Genomic DNA, 20,645 nt, shown 5'->3' on the forward strand with positions numbered 1-20,645 from the left:
GTAGTGTGATGTCGTTATGGGGTAGTGTGATGTCGTTATGGGGTAGTGTGATGTCGTTATGGGGTAGTGTGATGTCGTTATGGGGTAGTGTGATGTCGTTATGGGGTAGTGTGATGTCGTTATGGGGTATTGTGATGTCGTTATGGGGTAGTGTGATGTCGTTATGGGGTAGTGTGATGTCGTTATGGGGTAGTGTGATGTCGTTATGGGGTAGTGTGATGTCGTTATGGGGTAGTGTGATGTCGTTATGGGGTAGTGTGATGTCGTTATGGGGTAGTGTGATGTCGTTATGGGGTAGTGTGATGTCGTTATGGGGTAGTGTGATGTCGTTATGGGGTAGTGTGATGTCGTTATGGGGTAGTGTGATGTCATTATGGGGTAGTGTGATGTCATTATGGGGTAGTGTGATGTCATTATGGGGTAGTGTGATGTCGTTATGGGGTAGTGTGATGTCGTTATGGGGTAGTGTGATGTCGTTATGGGGTAGTGTGATGTCGTTATGGGGTAGTGTGATGTCATTATGGGGTAGTGTGATGTCATTATGGGGTAGTGTGATGTCATTATGGGGTAGTGTGTAGATTGATGAGGATCTTTTTTTATTCGTTTAAAAAAATGGAAAAGTCAAAGAGTCTGAATAGTTTCCGAAGGCAGTGTGTGTGTGTGTGTGTGTTAGTGTGTCTTTCAGAGGTGATAAACAGAAGACACATTTCCTGACTGAAAAGAAAATGGACTAATAAAGTCTTCTTCTCCTTCTTCTTCTTCTTCTTCTCCTTCTTCTTCTTCTTCTCTCAGAGTGCTGGATCAACACAAGCTGTCTAAAGAACAGTGGGAGCAGCGGATCCAGACCTGGCACGAGGAACACAGAGCTATGCTCAAGTAAGTGTGAACGCTAATTACAGTTAGGATTCAGACCTTTTCCACCAATTAGTTAGGATTCAGGACTTTTCCACCAATTAGTTTGGATTCAGACCTATTCCACCAATTAGTTTGGATTCAGACCTTTCCCACTAATTACAGTTAGGATTCAGACCTTTCTCCACCAATTACAGTTAGGATTTAGACCTTTCTCCACCAATTACAGTTAGGATTCAGACCTTTCTCCACCAATTACAGTTAGGATTCAGACCTTTCTCCACCAATTACAGTTAGGATTCAGACCTTTTCCACCAATTACAGTTAGGATTCAGACCTTTTCCACCAATTACAGTTAGGATTCAGACCTTTCTCCACCAATTACAGTTAGGATTCAGACCTTTCTCCACCAATTACAGTTAGGATTCAGACCTTTCCCACCAATTACAGTTAGGATTCCATTGATGCTTTGTGAACAGGGAGGATGCTATGCTGGAGTATCTAAAGATCGCCCAGGACTTGGAGATGTATGGAGTCAACTTCTTTGACATCAAGAACAGGAAGGGGACAGAGCTGTGGCTGGGGGTAGATGCCCTGGGACTCAACATCTACGAGAAGGACGACAGGTAAACATCTACCTCTACAGCTACTATTACTTTACCTCTACCTCTACTTATACTCTACCTCTACTCTACTCCACTCTACCTCTACTCTACCTCTACTTATACTCTACCTCTACTCTACTCCACTCTACCTCTACTCTACCTCTACCTCTACTCCACTCTACCTCTACTCCACTCTACCTCTATCTCTACCTCTACTCTACCTCTACGCCTGCTAACTGTACTCTACTTATACTCTACTCTACTCTACCTCTACCTCTACTCCACTCTACTCTACCTCTACTCTACTCTACCTCTACTCCACTCTACCTCTACTCCACTCTACTCTACCTCTACTCTACTCTACCTCTACTCCACTCTACCTCTACTCCACTCTACCTCTACTCTACTCTACCTCTACTCCACTCTACTCCACTCTACTCCACTCTACCTCTACTCCACTCTACCTCTACTCCTCGCTTGCTAACTGTAATCTACTTCTCCTCTCAGTCCCTAGCCTACTGTCAGCTAACATCAAACATGACCGGCAGGTTGTGGATGTTATGGGGAGGTCGTTGCCCTAGTTATCCTGAGTCCTCTAAACAGTATTGATTACATCATGATATTAGTAGTACGTAAAGGAGTCACAACGCTTTGTTTGCACTTGTTTTTAACTGCTGAATGTTGACGTGACTTCTCTCTTCCAGACTGACTCCAAAGATCGGGTTTCCCTGGAGTGAAATTAGGAACATTTCATTCAGTGATAAAAAGTTCATCATCAAGCCCATCGATAAGAAAGCTCCCGTGAGTCCTCTATTATTCCGTTAATGTCAGTCAAGTTACTGCTGTAAGCCTCAGGTCTTGTTCAGTACATCACTTCAGAGACCGAGAGAGTGTAAACAAGTGTCTGTGTGTGTGTGTGTGTGAGAGAGAGCGATTGAGATTGAGAGCGATTGAGATTGAGAGCGATTGAGATTGAGAGCGATTGCGATTGAGAGAGTGATTGAGATTGAGAGAGTGATTGAGATTGAGAGAGCGATTGAGATTGAGAGCGATTGAGACTGAGAGAGCGCGAGAGAGCGATTGAGATTGAGAGAGCGATTGAGATTGAGAGAGCGCGAGAGAACGATTGAGATTGAGAGAGCGATTGAGATTGAGAGAGCGCGAGAGAACGATTGAGATTGAGAGCGATTGAGATTGAGAGCGCGAGAGAGCGATTGAGATTGAGAGAGTGATTGAGATTGAGAGCGATTGAGATTGAGAGAGCGTGAGAAAGCGATTGAGATTGAAAGAGCGATTGAGATTGAAAGAGCTTGAGATTGAGCGCGAGAAAGCGATTGAGATTGAGAGCTATTGAGATTGAGAGCTATTGAGATTGAGAGTGATTGAGACTGAGAGAGCGGTTTAATAAAACCCAACATATATTCTCAGGATTTTGTGTTCTACGCCCCTCGGCTGGGCATGAATAAGCGTATCCTGGCTCTGTGCATGGGGAACCATGAGCTATACATGAAACGCAGAAAGCCGGACACCATCGAGGTGCAGCAGATGAAGACTAAGGCCAGGGAGGAGAAGCACCAGAAACAGATGGAAAGGTAAGAGACAGGACCACACCTTCACCTGTACACAGGACCACACCTTCACCTGTATACAGGACCACACCTTCACCTGTACACAGGACTACACCTTCACCTGTACACAGGACCACACCTTCACCTGTACACAGGACCACACCTTCACCTGTACACAGGACCACACCTTCACCTGTACACAGGACCACACCTTCACCTGTATACAGGACCACACCTTCACCTGTACACAGGACCACACCTTCACCTGTACACAGGACCACACCTTCACCTGTATACAGGACCACACCTTCACCTGTATACAGGACCACACCTTCACCTGTACACAGGACTACACCTTCACCTGTACACAGGACTACACCTTCACCTGTACACAGGACCACACCTTCACCTGTACACAGGACCACACCTTCACCTGTACACAGGACCACACCTTCACCTGTACACAGGACCACACCTTCACCTGTACACAGGACTACACCTTCACCTGTACACAGGACTACACCTTCACCTGTACACAGGACCACACCTTCACCTGTACACAGGACCACACCTTCACCTGTACACTGGACTACACCTTCACCTGTACACTGGACTACACCTTCACCTGTACACAGGACTACACCTTCACCTGTACACAGGACCACACCTTCACCTGTACACAGGACCACACCTTCACCTGTACACTGGACTACACCTTCACCTGTATACAGGACCACACCTTCACCTGTACACAGGACCACACCTTCACCTGTACACAGGACCACACCTTCACCTGTACACAGGACTACACCTTCACCTGTACACAGGACCACACCTTCACCTGTACACAGGACTACACCTTCACCTGTACACAGGACTACACCTTCACCTGTACACAGGACCACACCTTCACCTGTACACAGGACCACACCTTCACCTGTACACAGGACCACACCTTCACCTGTACACAGGACCACACCTTCACCTGTACACAGGACCACACCTTCACCTGTACACAGGACCACACCTTCACCTGTACACAGGACCACACCTTCACCTGTACACAGGACTACACCTTCACCTGTACACAGGACCACACCTTCACCTGTACACAGGACTACACCTTCACCTGTACACAGGACCACACCTTCACCTGTACACAGGACCACACCTTCACCTGTACACAGGACCACACCTTCACCTGTACACAGGACCACACCTTCACCTGTACACAGGACCACACCTTCACCTGTACACAGGACCACACCTTCACCTGTACACAGGACCACACCTTCACCTGTACACAGGACCACACCTTCACCTGTACACAGGACCACACCTTCACCTGTACACAGGACCACACTTTCACCTGTACACAGGACCACACCTTCACCTGTACACAGGACCACACCTTCACCTGTACACAGGACCACACCTTCACCTGTACACAGGACCACACCTTCACCTGTACACAGGACTACACCTTCACCTGTACACAGGACCACACCTTCACCTGTACACAGGACCACACCTTCACCTGTACACAGGACCACACCTTCACCTGTACACAGGACTACACCTTCACCTGTACACAGGACCACACCTTCACCTGTACACAGGACCACACCTTCACCTGTACACAGGACCACACCTTCACCTGTACACAGGACTACACCTTCACCTGTACACAGGACCACACCTTCACCTGTACACAGGACTACACCTTCACCTGTACACAGGACCACACCTTCACCTGTACACAGGACTACACCTTCACCTGTACACAGGACTACACCTTCACCTGTACACAGGACCACACCTTCACCTGTACACAGGACCACACCTTCACCTGTACGCCTATGTAGATATTCCATAAAAAATCTGCCGTTTCCAGCTACAACATGAACAATGTCTACACTGTATTTCTGATCAATATGATATTATTTTAATGGACAAAAAATGTCCTCTTCTTTGAAAAACAAGGACATTTCTAGGTGACCCCAAACTTTTGAACAGTAGTGTATGTCAATAAGGTATCTGCTGTTTTTTTTCATACATTTGAAAAAAAATCTAAAAACCTGTTTTCGCTTTGTCATTATAGGGTATTGTGATGTCATTATACAGTATTGTGATGTCATTATAGGATATTGTGATGTCATTATGGGATATTGTGATGTCATTATGGGGTATTGTGATGTCATTATGGGGTATTGTGATGTCATTATGGGGTATTGTGATGTCATTATGGGGTATTGTGATGTCATTATGGGGTATTGTGATGCCATTATGGGGTATTGTGATGTCATTATGGGGTATTGTGTGCAGATTCACGAGGAAAACATTATTTCATCAATTTAAGAATAAGGCTGTAACGTAACAAAATGTGGGAAAAGTCAAGAAGGGGTCTGAATACTTTCCAAAGGCTCTGTAGGTCACTATTATTTGATGTAGAGATAGCATTTACTATCTCATGGACCCTGTGGAATACACAGCTCCGTCTATGAGTGGTTGTATTTCTACAGCTCCATCACTCAGCTTTATAGCAAACCTTTATGTAACAGCTTTATATGAAAGCTTTACAGCTAACAAGCATTAAAGTGTTACGAGTTTATTATCCAACGTTGCGTGGCGTAATGTGGCGTTCACTGTATAATTGTGTTTATGATGCTTGTGAACTGCTGGCTGTGCTGTGTGTCTTCGGTCTCTCACAAGTTACAATCCCTTCTCCTGTACCTGTACCCCACCTTTACCCTGCTGTACCCCACCTTCACCCTACTGTACCCCACCTTCACCCTCCTGTACCTCACCTTCACCCTCCTGCACCCCCACCTTCACCCTACTGTACCCACCTTCACCCTACTGTACCCACCTTCACCCTACTGTACACACCTTCACCCTACTGTACCTCATCTTTACCCTCCTGTACCTCATCTTCACCCTTCTGCACCCCCACCTTCACCCTCCTGTACCCCGCTTTCACCTTATCTGTGAACTGCTGTCTGTACTGTGTGGCTTCCGTGTCTCAGGAGTCGAACCAGGCGAAGATACACCAATATAAAAAGTCACAATCACCTACTCCTGTTTTCAGGGCCCAGCTGGAGAATGAGAAGAAGAAACGGGAGGCCATGGAGAAAGAGAAGGATCAGATGGAGAGAGAGAAGCAGGACTTGATGCTGAGGCTGTACCAGTTTGAGGAGACAACCAAGAAGGCAGAGAGAGGTAAGGACATGTAATATGGGTAAGGAAGGTAGGGTGCACCACAGATTTACAGACAGACTTCCATCCTTCATAATCGAATCATTCATAGGAAGGCAGGGTGTGTCAGAGACTCCCTTCCTTCATTGTCTAATCATTCATAGGAAGGCAGGGTGTGTCAGAGACTCACTTCCTTCATAATCTAATCATTCATAGAAAAGCAGGGTATGTCAGAGACTCCCTTCCTTCATTGTCTAATCATTCATAGGAAGGCAGGGTGTGTCAGAGACTCCCTTCCTTCATTGTCTAATCATTCATAGACTTTATTGTCTGTAGAGATACTGCCATCAAATGTTGACTTGCTTCCCTTCAGACTTGGGTTGCGTCCCAGTAGTATCTCCTTTCTCCTGAAGTGTACACTCGTTCACTACTTCCCAATCATATAAAATCATTGGATTGGTGGAGGCATAGACCGGTGGGAGTTTCCGCCATATTTCTTAGCCAAATATCAAATCAGAGGGGAAGGGAACACTTTGGGATAAATTAGAGACAACAGCCTTGCTCTTTATCAGGCTGAGTGAAGTTGAAACTCGTGTATTAACTAGTCAGATCTTTGGTTACAGAGGAATAATCAAGATAACCTTTTAACTAGCAGCATAGCTTGCCTTATTCCCCTACACTTCCCCTGGGTAAAGTGAACACATACATATTATTCACTATATAATCTCAGTGGGAATTGAACCTACAACCTTGGTGTTGCTAGTGTCACTCTTTTACCAACTGAGCCATACAAGACCACCTCTACCCCACCTTCACCTTCCTGTACCCCACCTTCACCTTCCTGTACCCCACCTTCACCCTCCTGTACCCCATTTTCACCCTGCTGTACCCCACCTTCACCCTCCTGTATCCCACCTACACCCTGCTGTACCCCACCTTCACCCTCCTGTACCCCACCTACACCCTCCTGTACCCCACCTTCACCCTCCTGTACCCCACCTTCACCCTCCTGTACCCCACCTACACCCTCCTGTACCCCACCTACACCCTCCTGTACCCCACCTACACCCTCCTGTACCCCACCTACACCCTCCTGTACCCCACCTACACCCTCCTTTACCCTTCAGAGTCTAATCATTCATAATTCATGAATATATACACAGTTGAAGTCGGAGGTTTACATACACCTTAGCCAAATATATTTAAACTCAGTTTTTCACAGTTCCTGACATTTAATCCTAATAGAAAATCCCTGTCTTCGATCAGTTAGGAACACCACTTTATTTTAAGAATGTGAAATGTCAGAATAATAGTATAGAGAATGATTTATTTAAGCTTTTTCATCACATTCCCAGTGGGTCAGAAGTTTACAGAGACTCAATTAGTATTTGGCAGCATTGCCTTGAAATTGTTTAACTTGGGTCAAACGTGTCAGGTAGCTTTCCACAAGCTTCCCACAATAAGTTGGGTGAATTTTGGCCCATTCCTCCTGACAGAGCTGGTGTAACTGAGTCAGGTTTGTAGGCCTCCTTGCTCGCACTCACTTTTTTCAGTTCTGCCCACAAATGTTCTATGGGATTGAAGTCAGGGCTTTGTGATGGCCACTCCAATACCTTGACTTTGTTGTCCTTAAGCCATTTTGCCACAACTTTGGAAGTATGCTTGGGGTCATTGTCCATTTGGAAGACCCATTTGCGACCAAGCTTTAACTTCCTGACTGATGTGTTGAGATGTTGCGTCAATATATCCACATAATATTCTTCCTCATGATGCCATCTATTTTGTGAATTGCACCAGTCCCTCCTGCAGCAAAGCACCCCCACAACATGATGCTGTCACCCTCGTGCTTCACTGTTGGGATGGTGTTCTTCGGCTTACAAACTTACCTCTTTTTCCTCCAAACATAACGATGGTCTTTATGACCAAACAGTTATATTTTTGTTTCATCAGACCAGAGGACATTTCTCCAAAAGTACAATCTTTGTCCCCATGTGCAGTTGTAAACCGTAGTTTGTCTTTTTTATGGCGGTTTTGGAGCAGTGGCTTCTTCCTTGCTGAGTGGCCTTTCAGGTTATGTCGATATAGGTCTCATTTTACTGTGGATATAGATACTTTTGTACCTGTTTCCTCCAGCATCTTCACAAGGTCCTTTGCTGTTGTTCTGGGATTGATTTGCTCTTTTCACACCAAAGTACGTTCATCTCTAGGAGACAGAACGCGTCTCCTTCCTGAGCGGTATGACGGCTGCGTGGTCCCATGGTGTTTATACTTGCGTACTATTGTTTGTACAGATGAACATGGTACCTTCAGGCGTTTGGAAATTGCTCCCAAGGATGAACCAGACTTGTGGAGGTCTACAATGTTTTTTCTGAGGTCTTGTTTGATTTCTTTTGATGTTCACATGATGTCAAGCAAATAGGCACTGGGTTTGAAGGTAGGCCTTGAAATACATCCACAGGTACACCTCCAATTACTCAAATGATGTCAATTGGCCTATCAGAAGCTTCTAAAGCCATGACATCATTTTCTGGAATTTTCCAAGCTGTTTTTAGGCACAGTCAACTTAGTGTATGTAAACTTCAGAATCACTGGAATTGTGATACAGTGAATTATAAGTGAAATAATCTGTCTGTAAGTTGTTGGAAAAATTACTTGTGTCATGCACAAAGTAGATCTACTAACCGACTTGCCAAAACTATAGTTTGTTAACAAGAAATTTGTGAAGTGGTTCAAAAACGAGTTTTAATGACTCCAACCAAAATATATGCAAACTTCCGACTTCAACTGTACACTGAACATAAATATAAACGCAACATGTAAAGTGTTTGTCCCGCATTTCATGAGCTGAAATAAAAGATACTTGAAATGTTTGACTCACAAAAAATCGAATTTCTCTCCAATGTTGTTTACATTTGTTTTACAACCCTGTTATTTCTCCTTTGCCAAGATAATCCATCCACCTGGCAGATCTGGCATATCAAAAAAGCTGACTTAATAGCACGATCCACAGGTGCACCTTGTGCTGGGTACAATAAAAGTTCACTCTAAATTATGCAGTTTTGTCACACAACACAATGCCATCTCATCTCAAGACCATGAGAATGGCCTCATGTATGGCATCGTGTGGGCGAGCAGTTCGCTGATGTCAACGTTGTGAACAGAGTGCCCCGTGATGGCGGTGGGGTTATGGTATGGGCAGGCATAAACTATGGACAATGAACACAATTGCATTTTATCGATGGCAATTTGAATGCACAGAGATACCGTGATGAGATCCTGAGGCCCATTGTCGTGCCATTCATCCACCACCATCACCTCATGTTTCAGCATGATAATGTGTAACGGATGTGAAACGGCTAGCTTAGTTAGCGGTGCGCGCTAAATAGCGTTTCAATCGGTGAGGGTCCCTGGTTCGCGCCCGGGTATGGGCGAGGGGGCGGCCTAAAGTTATACTGTTACAATTGATGCTGTTGACCCGGATCACTGGTTGCTGCGGAAAAGGAGGAGGTCAAAAGGGGGGTGAGTGTAACGGATGTGAAACGGCTAGCTTAGCGGTGCGCGCTAAATAGCGTTTCAATCGGTGACGTCACTTGCTCTGAGACCTTGAAGTAGTAGTTCCCCTTGCTCTGCAAGGGCCGCGGCTTTTGTGAAGCGATGGGTAACGATGCTTCGTGGGTGTCAGTTGTTGAGGCCCCATGTCGCAAGGATCTTTACACAATTCCTGGAAGCTGAAAATGTCCCAGTTCTTTCTTAACCTGCATACTCACCAGACATGTCACCCGTTGATCATGTTTGGGATGCTCTGGATCGACCTGTACGACAGCGTGTTCCAGTTCCCGCCAATATCCAGCAACTTCCCACAGCCATTGAAGAGGAGTGGGACAACATTCCACAGGCCACAATCACCAGCCTGATAAACTCTATGCGAAGGAGATGTGTCGCGCTGCATGAGGCAAATGGTGGTCACACCAGATACTGACTGGTTTTCTGATACACTCCCCTACCTTTTTTTTTAAAGGTGTCTGTGACCAACAAGATGCATTTTTGTATTCCCAGTCATGTCAAATAAATAGATTAGGGTCTAATTGATTTATTTGAATTAACTGATTTCTTTATATTCTTTATAACTGTAACTCATTAAAATCTTTGAAATTGTTACATGTTGCGATTTATATTTTTGTTCAGTATATATGAATATATATATATATGTGTATATGTATTTGAATATAATGTCTGTCTGTCTGTAACAGAACTGCAGGAGCAGCTGGAGAGAGCTATCCGTCTGGAAGAGGAGAGGAGGAGGGTGGAGCAGGATGCAGCCAGGCTGGAGGCTGAGAGACAGGCTGCTCTCCTGGCCAAAGACGAGCTGGCCAGGCAGGCCGTGATTCAGCTAGAGAGTCAGGAACAGCTGGTGAGTACACTGGGATGAGTCAGGAACAGCTGGGGAGGACACTGGGATGAGTTAGGAACAGCTGGTGAGGACACTGGGTTGAGTTAGGAACAGCTGGTGAGAACACTGGGATGAGTCAGGAACAGCTGGGGAGGACACTGGGATGAGTTAGGAACAGCTGGTGAGGACACTGGGATGAGTCAGGAACAGCTGGTGAGGACACTGGGATGAGTCAGGAACAGCTGGTGAGGACACTGGGATGAGTCAGGAACAGCTGGTGAGGACACTGGGATGAGTCAGGAACAGCTGGTGAGGACACTGGGATGAGTCAGGAACAGCTGTTGAGGACACTGGGATGAGTCAGGAACAGCTGGTGAGGACACTGGGATGAGTCAGGAACAGCTGTTGAGGACACTGGGATGAGTCAGGAACAGCTGTTGAGGACACTGGGATGAGTTAGGAACAGCTGGTGAGGACACTGGGATGAGTCAGGAACAGCTGGTGAGGACACTGGGATGAGTCAGGAACAGCTGGTGAGGACACTGGGATGAGTCAGGAACAGCTGGTGAGGACACTGGGATGAGTCAGGAACAGCTGGTGAGGACACTGGGATGAGTCAGGAACAGCTGGTGAGGACACTGGGATGAGTCAGGAACAGCTGGTGAGGACACTGGGATGAGTCAAGAACAGCTGGTGAGGACACTGGGATGAGTCAGGAACAGCTGTTGAGGACACTGGGATGAGTCAGGAACAGTTGGTGAGGACACTGGGATGAGTCAGGAACAGCTGTTGAGGACACTGGGATGAGTCAGGAACAGCTGTTGAGGACACTGGGATGAGTCAGGAACAGCTGGTGAGGACACTGGGATGAGTCAGGAACAGCTGTTGAGGACACTGGGATGAGTCAGGAACAGCTGTTGAGGACACTGGGATGAGTTAGGAACAGCTGGTGAGGACACTGGGATGAGTCAGGAACAGCCCGTGAGGACACTGGGATGAGTCAGGAACAGCCCGTGAGGACACTGGGATGAGTCAGGAACAGCTGGTGAGGACACTGGGATGAGTCAGGAACAGCTGGTGAGGACACTGGGATGAGTCAGGAACAGCTGGTGAGGACACTGGGATGAGTCAGGAACAGCTGGTGAGGACACTGGGATGAGTCAGGAACAGCTGGTGAGGACACTGGGATGAGTCAGGAACAGTTGGTGAGGACACTGGGATGAGTCAGGAACAGCTGTTGAGGACACTGGGATGAGTCAGGAACAGCTGTTGAGGACACTGGGATGAGTCAGGAACAGTTGGTGAGGACACTGGGATGAGTCAGGAACAGCTGGTGAGGACACTGGGATGAGTCAGGAACAGCTGGTGAGGACACTGGGATGAGTCAGGAACAGCTGGTGAGGACACTGGGATGAGTCAGGAACAGCTGGTGAGGACACTGGGATGAGTCAGGAACAGCTGGTGAGGACACTGGGATGAGTCAGGAACAGCTGGTGAGGACACTGGGATGAGTCAGGAACAGCTGGTGAGGACACTGGGATGAGTCAGGAACAGCTGGTGAGGACACTGGGATGAGTCAGGAACAGCTGGTGAGGACACTGGGATGAGTCAGGAACAGCTGTTGAGGACACTGGGATGAGTCAGGAACAGCTGTTGAGGACACTGGGATGAGTCAGGAACAGCTGTTGAGGACACTGGGATGAGTCAGGAACAGCTGGTGAGGACACTGGGATGAGTCAGGAACAGCTGGTGAGGACACTGGGATGAGTCAGGAACAGCTGGTGAGGACACTGGGATGAGTCAGGAACAGCTGGTGAGGACACTGGGATGAGTCAGGAACAGCTGGTGAGGACACTGGGATGAGTCAGGAACAGCTGGTGAGGACACTGGGATGAGTCAGAAACAGCTGGTGAGGACACTGGGATGAGTCAGGAACAGCTGTTGAGGACACTGGGATGAGTCAGGAACAGTTGGTGAGGACACTGGGATGAGTCAGGAACAGCTGTTGAGGACACTGGGATGAGTCAGGAACAGCTGTTGAGGACACTGGGATGAGTCAGGAACAGCTGGTGAGGACACTGGGATGAGTCAGGAACAGCTGTTGAGGACACTGGGATGAGTCAGGAACAGCTGGTGAGGACACTGGGATGAGTCAGGAACAGCTGGTGAGGACACTGGGATGAGTCAGGAACAGCTGGTGAGGACACTGGGATGAGTCAGGAACAGCTGGTGAGGACACTGGGATGAGTCAGGAACAGCTGGTGAGGACACTGGGATGAGTCAGGAACAGCTGGTGAGGACACTGGGATGAGTCAGGAACAGCTGTTGAGGACACTGGGATGAGTCAGGAACAGTTGGTGAGGACACTGGGATGAGTCAGGAACAGCTGTTGAGGACACTGGGATGAGTCAGGAACAGCTGTTGAGGACACTGGGATGAGTCAGGAACAGTTGGTGAGGACACTGGGATGAGTCAGGAACAGCTGGTGAGGACACTGGGATGAGTCAGGAACAGCTGGTGAGGACACTGGGATGAGTCAGGAACAGCTGGTGAGGACACTGGGATGAGTCAGGAACAGCTGGTGAGGACACTGGGATGAGTCAGGAACAGCTGGTGAGGACACTGGGATGAGTCAGGAACAGCTGGTGAGGACACTGGGATGAGTCAGGAACAGCTGGTGAGGACACTGGGATGAGTCAGGAACAGCTGGTGAGGACACTGGGATGAGTCAGGAACAGCTGTTGAGGACACTGGGATGAGTCAGGAACAGCTGTTGAGGACACTGGGATGAGTCAGGAACAGCTGGTGAGGACACTGGGATGAGTCAGGAACAGCTGGTGAGGACACTGGGATGAGTCAGGAACAGCTGGTGAGGACACTGGGATGAGTCAGGAACAGCTGGTGAGGACACTGGGATGAGTCAGGAACAGCTGGTGAGGACACTGGGATGAGTCAGGAACAGCTGGTGAGGACACTGGGATGAGTCAGAAACAGCTGGTGAGGACACTGGGATGAGTCAGGAACAGCTGTTGAGGACACTGGGATGAGTCAGGAACAGTTGGTGAGGACACTGGGATGAGTCAGGAACAGCTGTTGAGGACACTGGGATGAGTCAGGAACAGCTGGTGAGGACACTGGGATGAGTCAGGAACAGCTGGTGAGGACACTGGGATGAGTCAGGAACAGCTGTTGAGGACACTGGGATGAGTCAGGAACAGCTGGTGAGGACACTGGGATGAGTCAGGAACAGCTGGTGAGGACACTGGGATGAGTCAGGAACAGCTGGTGAGGACACTGGGATGAGTCAGGAACAGCTGGTGAGGACACTGGGATGAGTCAGGAACAGCTGGTGAGGACACTGGGATGAGTCAGGAACAGCTGGTGAGGACACTGGGATGAGTCAGGAACAGCTGGTGAGGACACTGGGATGAGTCAGGAACAGCTGGTGAGGACACTGGGATGAGTCAGGAACAGCTGGTGAGGACACTGGGATGAGTCAGGAACAGCTGTTGAGGACACTGGGATGAGTCAGGAACAGCTGTTGAGGACACTGGGATGAGTTAGGAACAGCTGGTGAGGACACTGGGATGAGTCAGGAACAGCTGGTGAGGACACTGGGATGAGTCAGGAACAGCTGGTGAGGACACTGGGATGAGTCAGGAACAGCTGGTGAGGACACTGGGATGAGTCAGGAACAGCTGGTGAGGACACTGGGATGAGTCAGGAACAGCTGGTGAGGACACTGGGATGAGTCAGGAACAGCTGGTGAGGACACTGGGATGAGTCAGAAACAGCTGGTGAGGACACTGGGATGAGTCAGGAACAGCTGTTGAGGACACTGGGATGAGTCAGGAACAGTTGGTGAGGACACTGGGATGAGTCAGGAACAGCTGTTGAGGACACTGGGATGAGTCAGGAACAGCTGTTGAGGACACTGGGATGAGTCAGGAACAGCTGTTGAGGACACTGGGATGAGTCAGGAACAGCTGTTGAGGACACTGGGATGAGTCAGGAACAGCTGGTGAGGACACTGGGATGAGTCAGGAACAGCTGGTGAGGACACTGGGATGAGTCAGGAACAGCTGGTGAGGACACTGGGATGAGTCAGGAACAGCTGGTGAGGACACTGGGATGAGTCAGGAACAGCTGGTGAGGACACTGGGATGAGTCAGGAACAGCTGGTGAGGACACTGGGATGAGTCAAGAGGACTTCTGTATAAATGCTTGATGTTCTGGTCTTTATGTAAAATTAGGGCTGGGAGTCGATTCCCAAAGTAATTGATTCCCGGTTCCTTGAGAATACGCAAACATCAATAACATCACCCTGCCCCGATCCACCTGTTCTCAGCCTTCTTCTTCCTCTTCTTCTTCTTCGACTCTCTAGGCTGCAGAATGAATTTTATAATGACGTATGTTTTTACCCCCAACACCACTTTCCATCAGTGTGTATAGCAGACCCCCATGCCAGATTGAGTCTAAAGCTTTTTTGAAATCAACAAAGAATGAGAAGACTTTGCCTTTGTTTTGGTTTGTTTGTTTGTCAGTTAGGGTGTGCAGGGTGAATACGTGGTCTGTTGTACGGTAATTTGGCAAAAAAGCCAATTTGACATTTGCTCAGTACATTGTTTTCACTGAGGACATGTACGAGTCTGCTGTTAATGATAATGCAGAGGATTTTCCCAAGGTTGCTGTTGACACACATCCCACGGTAGTTATTGGGGTCAAATTTGTCTCCACTTTTGTGGATTGGGGTGATCAGTCCTTGGTTCCAAATATTGGGGAAGATGCCAGAGCTAAGGATAATGTGGAAGAGTTTAAGTTTAGCCAATTTGGAATTTGTTGTCTGTATATTTTATCATTTCATTGAGGATACCATCAACACCACAGGCCTTTTTGGGTTGGAGGGTTTGCATTTTGTCCTGTAGTTCATTCAAGGTAACTGGAGAATCCAGTGGGTTCTGGTAGTCTTTAATAGTTGATTCTAAGAGTTGTATTTGATCATGTATATGTTTTTGCTGTTTGTTCTTTGTTATAGAGCCAATCAGATTGGAGAAGTGGTTTACCCATACATCTCCATTTTGGATAGACAACTCTTTATGGTGTTGTTCATTTAGTGTTTTCCAATTTTCCCAGAAGTGGTTAGAGTCTATGGATTCTTCAATTACATTGAGCTGATTTCTGATGTGCTGTTCCTTCTTTTTCCGTAGTGTATTTCTGTATTGTTTCAGTGATTCACCATAGCGAAGGCGTAGGTTTTCTGGGTCTCTATGTTTTTGGTTGGACAGGTTTCTACATTTTTTTCTTAGATTTTTGCATTCTTCATCAAACCATTTGTCATTGTTGTTAAGGTGGCGCAATACACTGCTAAGATCTGACACCTTTTCTCTCTCTATCTCTCTCTCTGTCTCTCTCTCTCTCTCTCTCTCTCTCTACCTACCTCTCTCTCTCTCTCTCTACCTCTCTCTCTCTACCTACCTACCTCTCTCTCTCTCTACCTACCTCTCTCTCTCTCTCTCTCTACCTCTCTCTCTCTCTACCTACCTCTCTCTACCTCTCTCTCTCTCTCTCTACCTCTCTCTCTCTCTCTCTACCTACCTCTCTCTCTCTCTCTCTACCTACCTCTCTCTACCTCTCTCTCTCTCTCTCTACCTCTCTCTCTCTCTCTACCTACCTCTCTCTCTCTCTACCTACCTCTCTCTCTCTCTCTCTCTCTCTCTCTACCTCTCTCTCTCTCTCTCTACCTCTCTCTCTCTCTACCTACCTCTCTCTACCTCTCTCTCTCTCTCTCTCTACCTCTCTCTCTCTCTCTCTCTACCTACCTCGCTCTCTCTCTCTACCTACCTCTCTCTCTCTCTCTACCTCTCTCTCTCTCTCTCTCTCTCTCTCTACTCTCTCTCTCTCTCTCTCTCTCTCTCTCTCTCTCTCTCTACCTCTCTCTCTCTCTCTCTCTCTCTCTCTCTACCTACCTCTCTCTCTCTCTCTCTCTCTCTGTCTCTCTAGGCTGCAGAGCTGGCAGAGTACACTGCTAAGATCGCCCTGCTGGAGGAGGCCAAGAGGTTCCAGGAGGAAGAGGCTGAAACATGGCAGAGCAGGGTGAGTCTCCTTCCCTTGGGCACCATCAGCATGTCCTCATACACTTCAACTCTGAGGGATCAACTGAACGTGAAAGCTAAACCATAGCGATCCTAGCCAGCCACTGTTAATGCAAAAAAAGGGCTTTATGAATCAACTTGATTGAATTATTGATAGATTTGAACATTTACCACCTTCACAAGTGCAGTCTCAGTGCTATGATGGGGTCTAAAACCAGACTGAAGCATTTCGTATACATTGTTTGTCTTCAGGAAGGCAGTGAGTTGCTGCGCAACAGCCTTTTCCAACATTTTTGAGAGGAATGAAAGATTCGATATAGGCCGATAGTTTTTTATATTTTCTGGGTCAAGGTTAAGCTTTTTCAAGAGAGGCTTTATTACTGCTACTTTTAGTGAGTTTGGTACACATCCGGTGGATAGAGAGCTGTTTATTAAGTTCAACATAGGAGGGCCAAGCAGAGTAAGCAGCTCTTTCAGTAGTTTAGTTGGAATAGGGTCCAGTATGCAGCTTGAAGGTTTAGAGGCCATGATTATTTTCATCAATGTGTCAAGAGATATAGTACTAAACCCTTTTCTCTCTCTCTCTCTCTCTCTCTCTCTCTCTCTCTCTCTCTCTCTCTCTCTCTCTCTCTCTCTCTCTCTCTAGGCTAGGGAGGTACAGGAGGATCTTCTGAAGACTAAGGAGGAGCTTCACCTGGTAATGGCCGCCCCCGCTGCCATCCCAGCCCCTCCCTCACCTGACAGCAGCGACAGCAGCCACAGTGACCAGGAGGAAAGCGAGGAGAACAGCACGTACAGCGCTGAGCTGCAGCAGCAGGACATCAACGACCACCGGGAGGAGGAGGAGCGTGTTACCGAGGCCGAGAAGAACAAACGCATTCAGGCACAACTAATGGTGAGTCTCAGTCCATCTGGGGCCCTGTGGTCTCTGGGGCGCTGTGGGCTGTGGTCTCTGGTGGGCTGTGGTCTCTGGTGGGCTGGGGCCCTGTGGGCTGTGGTCTCTTGTGGGCTGTGGCCTCTGGGGCCCTGTGGGCTGTGGTCTCTGGTAGGCTGTGGTCTCTGGGGCCCTGTGGTCTCTGGGGCCCTGTGGTCTCTAGGGCCCTGTGGTCTCTGGTGGGCTGTAGTCTCTGGGGCCCTGTGGGCTGTGGTCTCTGGTGGGCTGTGGCCTCTGGGGCCCTGTGGGCTGTGGTCTCTGGTAGGCTGTGGTCTCTGGGGCCCTGTGGTCTCTGGGGCCCTGTGGTCTCTGGGGCCCTGTGGGTTGTGGTCTCTAGGGCCCTATGGGAAATAGCCTTCTACTTAGGATGCAGCCAATGCTTTTAAAGTAACTGCTCAGTGTTTCCAGAGTTCTGTGAAATATGACCTAATTACTTACGATACGAGTGAAATAGTTTTTAAGTATGCTAAAAAGCAGCTTTTTATATGTTGGAATGGTGTGGGCATATACCGGTCATTAAAAATATTCATGCAGGTAGACCGCTGATTGGCCAGCTCATCCTCCTCAGGGAGATGACATCATGTTCTATGAGGAAATGTCAAGCATTATTAAAATTATCTGTTTGAGGTGGGGGGGGTTAATGTGTTTTTCTCCAATTTATGCTTTGTACAAAAAATACAAATATAGAACAAGTCAACAACATTATTTGTGTACGAGTTAAGAGACTATGAACTTTTAAAAGTGAGATTTTTTTACTGGGCGTTTACCCTTTCTGTCTGCAGTCCCTGAGTGCTGACCTGGCCGAGACCAGAGACGACACCATGAAGACCCAGAACGACCTGCTCCACACGGAGAACGTCCGCGCTGGCCGAGACAAGTACAAGACCCTGCGGCAAATCCGTATGGGTAACACCAAACAGAGAGTGGACGAGTTTGAATCCTTGTAGACCACAGAGAGAGAGAGAGAGAGAGAGGGGGAGAGAGAGAGAGAGAGAGAGAGAGAGAGAGAGGGGAGAGAGAGAGAGAGGGAGAGAGAGACAGACAGAGAGAGGGGGGGAGAGAGAGAGAGAGAGAGAGAGGGAGAGAGAGAGAGGGAGAGGGGAGAGAGAGAGAGGGAGGGATGGAGTAAGTGAGAGACAGAGATGGAAAGAGAGAGGGAGAGAGATACAGATGGAGAGAGAGAAGGAGAGAGAGAGAGAGACTGAGATGGAGAGAGAATGGTCCTGGAGAAAACTTTAAAACAAGAAACCGTACCTTGTTAGTCCATAGGAAGCTTTGGTAGAAGTAATACCGCTCTCAGAGATAGCGTTGCCCTTTTAAAAAAAATAAAAAATAACTGATCATGAAACAAAGTAGTAACTTTTTTTTTTTTTTTTTTTATCCAAACAAATTCTTAAAGAGAAAATGAATGCTTCCTCATTTTAATGACATGTCATTTTGTCTCTTCAATAGATATAGCTAGGAGGGGAAAGAGAGCAAGTTGTTTTCGATTATCATTATTTACAAATGATTCACTGATACACCATATACTGTCAACATGCATTGGTGTGTGTGTATGTGGTTAAAATGAACCATACATTGCTATATTTAAAAAAAAAAAAACTATGGTAGCTTCTTCAGTAATCAGTGTCTTCACAAGACCCTGACTCTATCTATACATACCAAAATAAGAATGATTGAATGCACGTTATAAATATATTGATTACCAATCGTATGTGATTACACAATGACTTAAGTAAAGAAATGACTCAGTAGGTTGTATTGATCAGAAGAGGGTGCTGAGTGTCACTCCTTCCTTTGATATAGGATGTATCCCAGATCCCTGTACCCTTTATAGTGCCCTACATTCACTAGGGGCCCACCCTATCCCCTTTATAGTGCCCTACATTCACCAGGGGCCCACCCTATCCCCTTTATAGTGCCCTACATTCACCAGGGCCCACCCTGTCCCCTTTATAGTGCCCTACATTCACCAGGGGCCCACCCTATCCCCTTTATAGTGCCCTACATTCACCAGGGCCCACCCTATCCCCTTTATAGTGCCCTACATTCACCAGGGCCCACCCTATCCCCTTTATAGTGGCCTACATTCACCGGAACCCGATCACTACATAGGGAATATGGGACGGTAGATTGATTTATTTAATTTTGGCCATTAAACAACAACAGCATTTTGCCTGGGTTGCAGCTGTATATTGAAGAGAACCAATTGACTATAAAGATTGTACTGATGATTATTTGAGATATCGTATGCCTGTCATGTGCTCGGGAGACGACCATTATCTTGGCCTCACACTGTTCAATTAAAAAACATCAATCAAGTTTGTTTGATTTCTTCATGTTTTGTTATTGAGGTAGAGCCTATTAATGAACTGGACAACCTGTTTGTTATTGAGGTAGAGCCTATTAATGAACTAAACAACCTGTTTGTTATTGAGGTAGAGCCTATTAATGAACTAAACAACCTGTTTGTTATTGAGGTAGAGCCTATTAATGAACTAAACAACCTGTTTGTTATTGAGGTAGAGCCTATTAATGAACTAAACAACCTGTTTGTTATTGAGGTAGAGCCTATTAATGAACTGGACAATATGTTTGTTATTGAGAGTTGCAAAGAAAAAGCCATATCTCAGACTGGCCAATAAAAAGAAAAGATTAAGATGGGAAAAAGAACACAGACACTGGACAGAGGAACTCTGCCTAGAAGGTCAGCATCCCGGAGTCACCTCTTCACTGTTGACGTTGAGACTGGACAGAGGAACTCTGCCTAGAAGGCCAGCATCCCGGAGTCGCCTCTTCACTGTTGACGTTGAGACTGGACAGAGGAACTCTGCCTAGAAGGCCAGCATCCCGGAGTCACCTCTTCACTGTTGACGTTGAGACTGGACAGAGGAACTCTGCCTAGAGGGCCAGCATCCCGGAGTCACCTCTTCACTGTTGACGTTGAGACTGGACAGAGGACCTCTGCCTAGAAGGTCAGCATCCCGGAGTCACCTCTTCACTGTTGAC

General features: G+C 47.3%; 1 protein-coding gene across 1 annotated transcript in view; it reads left to right on the plus strand.

Moving 5' to 3' along the window:
• The window catches only part of LOC139383323 (ezrin-like), a 37,702-nt gene extending 17,744 nt beyond the window's left edge, over window positions 1–19,958 (plus strand). The window contains exons 6-14 of the mRNA XM_071127813.1: window positions 793–876; window positions 1,332–1,478; window positions 2,162–2,258; window positions 2,886–3,049; window positions 6,114–6,244; window positions 10,471–10,631; window positions 16,611–16,703; window positions 17,349–17,597; window positions 18,419–19,958. Of these exons, the coding sequence (XP_070983914.1) occupies window positions 793–876; window positions 1,332–1,478; window positions 2,162–2,258; window positions 2,886–3,049; window positions 6,114–6,244; window positions 10,471–10,631; window positions 16,611–16,703; window positions 17,349–17,597; window positions 18,419–18,583 (1,291 nt within the window). The 3' untranslated portion in view covers window positions 18,584–19,958. The remainder of the gene's footprint in view (window positions 1–792; window positions 877–1,331; window positions 1,479–2,161; window positions 2,259–2,885; window positions 3,050–6,113; window positions 6,245–10,470; window positions 10,632–16,610; window positions 16,704–17,348; window positions 17,598–18,418) is intronic.
• Window positions 19,959–20,645: the final 687 nt, after the last annotated feature.

This window comes from Oncorhynchus clarkii, chromosome 25 (assembly GCF_045791955.1).
Source record: "Oncorhynchus clarkii lewisi isolate Uvic-CL-2024 chromosome 25, UVic_Ocla_1.0, whole genome shotgun sequence".
Lineage (NCBI taxonomy): Eukaryota > Metazoa > Chordata > Actinopteri > Salmoniformes > Salmonidae > Oncorhynchus > Oncorhynchus clarkii.